Source organism: Gadus chalcogrammus, chromosome 1 (genome assembly GCF_026213295.1).
Source record: "Gadus chalcogrammus isolate NIFS_2021 chromosome 1, NIFS_Gcha_1.0, whole genome shotgun sequence".
NCBI lineage: Eukaryota > Metazoa > Chordata > Actinopteri > Gadiformes > Gadidae > Gadus > Gadus chalcogrammus.
Window position 1 is genome coordinate 25968520 of NC_079412.1, and position 5000 is coordinate 25973519.

General features: G+C 44.3%; 2 protein-coding genes across 7 annotated transcripts in view; one reads left to right on the forward strand and one right to left on the reverse strand.

Annotated features, from left to right (window-relative positions):
* chdh (choline dehydrogenase) overlaps positions 1 to 2234 on the forward strand; it is a 9001-nt gene extending 6767 nt beyond the window's left edge. For all 6 annotated transcript variants that reach the window (XM_056598498.1, XM_056598480.1, XM_056598515.1 and 3 more), the window contains 2 exons: positions 106 to 208; positions 462 to 2234. In XM_056598498.1, coding sequence (XP_056454473.1) covers positions 106 to 208; positions 462 to 880 — 522 coding nt within the window. In that variant the 3' untranslated portion in view covers positions 881 to 2234. The remainder of the gene's footprint in view (positions 1 to 105; positions 209 to 461) is intronic.
* Positions 2235 to 4286: 2052 nt separating this feature from the next.
* LOC130387188 (voltage-dependent L-type calcium channel subunit alpha-1D-like) overlaps positions 4287 to 5000 on the reverse strand; it is a 5388-nt gene continuing 4674 nt past the window's right edge. Inside the window, exon 9 of the mRNA XM_056596231.1 lies at positions 4287 to 4613. Coding sequence (XP_056452206.1) covers positions 4287 to 4613 — 327 coding nt within the window. The remainder of the gene's footprint in view (positions 4614 to 5000) is intronic.

Here is a 5000-nt window from a genome sequence, read left to right on the forward strand (position 1 = left end):
GTTTGATCTGTTTAACTTGGTGGCGTGGAAACCCCACACCCACTGGCCCGCTACAGTATGATCAGTAAGTTTGTTTTAATACAGTGTGCGGTTGCTGTGTTGTAGGTTCACGTTGGGCCTATGAGAAGCACCAGTGTTGGTTGGATGAAGTTGAAGAGTGCCAACCCATTGGATCATCCTATTATCCAGCCAAACTACCTTTCCACTGGTAAGACCCTCCTCCCTGTGTTTCCACCATTAGTGTTTTCATTCCAAAAACAAGTGACAATAAAACATAACCCCCATACTTCATTTGTGTAATACAAAAAATGCTGCATGTATTTGTGCGTCACACAGACTCTGTAAGAAAAAACGATTGTCGAAATTGAATGCAGAATGCAGCTGAATCAGAGACCACGATTCGATTCCCATGTCTCGAGTGTGACCTCTCCCACTCTCCGCCCCCGCCCACGTCCTCCCAGAGGTGGACGTGTCTGAGTTCAGGCAGTGCGTCAAGCTCTCGCGGGAGATCTTCGCCCAGCGGGCCTTCCAGCCGTACCGCGGGCCCGAGCTCCAGCCGGGCCCGGGGGTCCAGACGGACGCCGAGATCGACGCCTTCGTGCGGCGCAAGGCCGACAGCGCCTACCACCCGTCCTGCACCTGCAAGATGGGCGCGCCCTCCGACCCCGCGGCCGTGGTGGACCCCGACGCCCGAGTGCTGGGTCTGGAGGGGATCCGCGTGGTCGACGCCTCCATCATGCCCAGCGTTGTCAGCGGCAACCTCAACGCGCCCACCATCATGATGGCGGAGAAGGCGGCCGACGTGATCCGGGGGCGCCCCGCGCTGGTGGACCCGGGGGTGCCCGTGTACCGGCCCGCCACCCTGGAGACGCAGAGATGAGGCGCAGGACAGGAGCAGTGTGGGCGGGGTTGTGAGCAGCGATGGTTGGACGGGGTGTGATTGTGTTGGGCTGGAAATGTTACCAAATTGTGTGAGTTCGATGGCCGGTTGACAGCCCAGGCGAAAAGGTCCAATTTCCATTTTCTTTTTAAGTATATTGAGGCTTTTTATCTTGGCCCAGCCCTTTGATTCCATGCCATATACGCATCAACAAACGTATCGGTTCTTCCACATAACACGACCAAGGAACATAATGTGTCATGCCTCATCAAATGTCAATTAGGTCATCGTGACATTAGACTAAATACTCTTAAATGTGAGCATGTTTTTTTTTTAACACATTGGCTTTTCGTTGCATTTTCTTTCATCGGGAATCTTACCGGAATGGTTAGATACATTTTAGACAAATGATTTTGTTTACACTTTGTACGTATATACACGTATATGGCAACGTTCAATTCCTTAAATTAATTATATCCTCGTGTCCGAGTCTGGGAACATCCAGGACACGCTCATAAACGTACTTCGGCCTGGCTTCCGCCTAGGCTTTAGGCGGTTCCAGAATTAACCGACAATTCGTACTTGTGGAACTCAAAGGTGCCAAAGTGTTAAAAGTTAGTGAGGAGTGTGACTTTCGCCTTTTGATGATATGACTAATAATGTGGAACCACAGACAGGAAATACTTGTGTCATAGTGTTTACCGCTTTACTTTACAAATATGTACTACAAATTAGACACAATATACTTGTTTACATGATTTTGAATAATGGAAATATGAATGGTGTAGAATTAAAGCAAATAGAGATATGCTTTTAATTATAAATGATAATTTATATAGTGTATATGTTTGGCAACATATATATGTAGCCAAACATGTTACATTATGCAAGACTGTGCTAGTGCCTGTTACTTCAAATACATGTTATATATTGACGTAATATTATGCCCATAACCAGTGTTATGGCAAGTATATAACAGTGCTGCTTGAAGGAATTGAAATAACATGCATAAAAGTTTTTTTTCTTGTATTTAGAATGTTTTTTTTTTATTAACTGTAGATGAGAATCAGAAGCCATCCAATGACCTCACACTCTTAGTGAGTTTATTAAGAGTTTGTCTTTACAAAAAACGTCACTACATTTCAAAAGAATGAATGTAGAAAATAGTCTTGTGTAGTTGTACATTTTTACAAAAGGTACTAAGCTACATGTGTGTCCTTGATTTCATTGTTTTTAGGATAAAAGTGTAAAGTTGTATACATTCTTTACAGATTTTATACATGTTAGCAACATTTCTAACAATCATTTGAAACAATAAATCAGTCCAAGAAAAAGAAAGGTTCCTGATGTGTTTGTCTGTTTTGATAAAAAGTAGGAACAAAAGCCATAAAAGAAGGGCCTCACTATTTTTCTTACTGTACTGGGACTACTTCCATAGGTATTAACACATCTGGAAGTAGAGTGGTGCTTTACAAATTATAAATATTAGCAACTTAATATTGTTGACCAATTAAACAGTTGGAAAACTGACAGCACAATATTGGTTTCAATGTCAGTATATGGACATCATATTCCAAAAGTTTTTCCATTGGTTCTGATTCGATGGGAGTGCCACCTCCTGTCTTATAAAGAGTTGCACACAATTCAATCATGACTTAATGAGCAGCCACAGCGGGCAGAGACTATTTACCTGTTGAACTACCCAAGTTCAACAGTTACCCTTCTCCGCATCTGTGGAAAACCCCCCAACTTATGACACACGTATCAAAGTAGCTCTTTGATTCCACAGAATCTGGTTGCCGTGACAAAAGCACTTTGTAACTGACTCAAACACAGTAAGTAGGCAGTCATTACTGCTGTGCTCTCCCAGCTATATAAACATTTTTATTCTGAAGGGACCTTTAAGCAGGCAGTGTTTTGCCAGAACTGGTACAGTGAAGTAGCAAGTGTGTGTCGAGTCGTTTCTCAACCAAAATACATCTTCCATTACAGGGGTCTACTAAGTGTCTATGTATTGGGCAATACCGGTTAGTGCTTTTCCCTTCTTACTGCTTCAACACTGAAGATATGTATATTAGTATGTAGGTTTTCCTTGTAAATTGACACTTGAAATGGCTTTCTTGTAAAACTTACCTGCATGTTGAATTGCAATCAACGTGTTAATAGTGCTAGGAAATGCTTAAAATCCTATTGTCATCTACAGGCCTTTTAATCATCACTGAACTTGGCTGTTTACCAGTCATAGCTGTTAAGTTAAAGCACAAATAAATGGGCAGTTTATTATTGAAAAGAGATCCATAATGTTTTGACCACATGTTGGTGCTGTGAACTACTTATATCAGGCCTGGACCCTAAGGAGGCTACGCTAAGGACGGACTCAATGCTTTGTATTCAACAATTCAATGCATACATAAAAGCCAACTGGTAGCATGTTTACAATGCACATCTCATTATCCATCAATGTTTACCCTATGGTTAAACTTTTCTCTGGAAGGGTGGCAGTATTAATATACAATGTCTGATGGAGATTTGGCAGGGTCATGGCATGTTCTGATAACAGCAAGAGTGTGGGCATTCAGTAGACAATTTGGAGATAGGATTATCTGCAGTTATTTAGTTAGGTTAGGTCTATTCCCCCAGAAATGAGGACATGGTTAATTGAAATACACATTTTGTCAAACCAATAGAAAGTATGGTGTAATGAGAATATTGTCGTGTGTTGAATGTGTGTGTGTGTGTATGTGTATGTGTATGTGTATGTGTGTGTGTGTGTGTGTGTGTGTGTGTGTGTGTGTGTGTGTGTGTGTGTGTGTGTGTGTGTGTGTGTGTGTGTGTGTCTAAGGTTTGATTAGGTACTTTCCTTGACATATGGCTTACATTATCAATCTGAACCTTGAGGGGAATGTAACCAGGGAAATGATGTAGCTGTACATCTGGTTGATGAAGTCGATTTAATCAATGAAACACCACAAAGCTAACAATCATTCTTTCGCGGTGCGTTCAAGTGGCGAGCAGGAATGTAGTACGTTTTCAGAGGACGTGTTTTCCCTTCCGTCCGTTTCTTCATCCTCCCTCGATCCATCCTTAAACCCCTCGCTCCATCTCTGCCTCTGTGCTGCTGAGAAAAAAAATTTCCTCCTCCGCTTGTAAAAGGGTGTCGGTAAGGGGGGAGGCGGGGGGGGGGGCCGGGGAGGGGAAGGAGGCAAGGCACTTTTTGTGAGCTTGTCCGTTTTCTCCGCGGTTCAGTTTGTCGAACAGAAAGAAGACAATTAATCAAACTAAAAGGGAGATAAAAGGTAAGATTCCATACATATATAAAAACAAAAACAAAAAAAACATTAGAATTAAATAATCAATAAATAAAGGGCTGAATAAATAGTCTCCTTCGGGGGGGGGGGGGAGGCGGCTATAGCGTGGTGATGCATATCATCTCGTCAGTCAGGTCCTCCTCACTCCGGCACGCCTCCGGCTCCTCGTCGCTGTAGTCACGGAGACTTAGCTCCCTGAGCCGCGCTTCGGAGAGCGAGTCCGTACCGCCGTTCCCCACCGCCGCCGCCCCACCGCCGCCGCCGCCGCCGCCGCCGCCGTTACCCATAGTGCCGTTCAGCAGGTGGCAGGCGGCGCTCTCCATCTCGTCGATGGTCATGGCACAGGCGTCGGCGATCTCGTGCTTGGCGGCCGTCACGAACTTGGGGTCCCGGGCGTAGCGGGCCAGCCCCTCCGAGATCAGCACCTGGGGGGGAAGGGGGGGGGGGGGGGGTAGACAGGGAGACGACGTCAACCTCAAGGACCTGGACTCAGCTCGAAAGGCTTGGTTATCGTTCCAGACATAGTCATGAACCAGTTTGGATTCCGCGTCATTTTGTGTTCTGCGTCATTTTGGGGATAACTTTGGGATAACCTTACCAAAGGTTATCCCAAAATGACGCAGAACACAAAATTACGCGGAATCCAAACTGGTTATTGACTATGTCTGATGGACAACTTCTGGGACTATTTTCAAGATTAGTATTATTTTTATAACTAACCCTAAATTTTTTTTTACTAATCTTGAAAATAGTCACAGAAGTTGTCCATCGGTCGTATTGTTCTACACTGAAGTGTTTCTTCAGGGATTGAT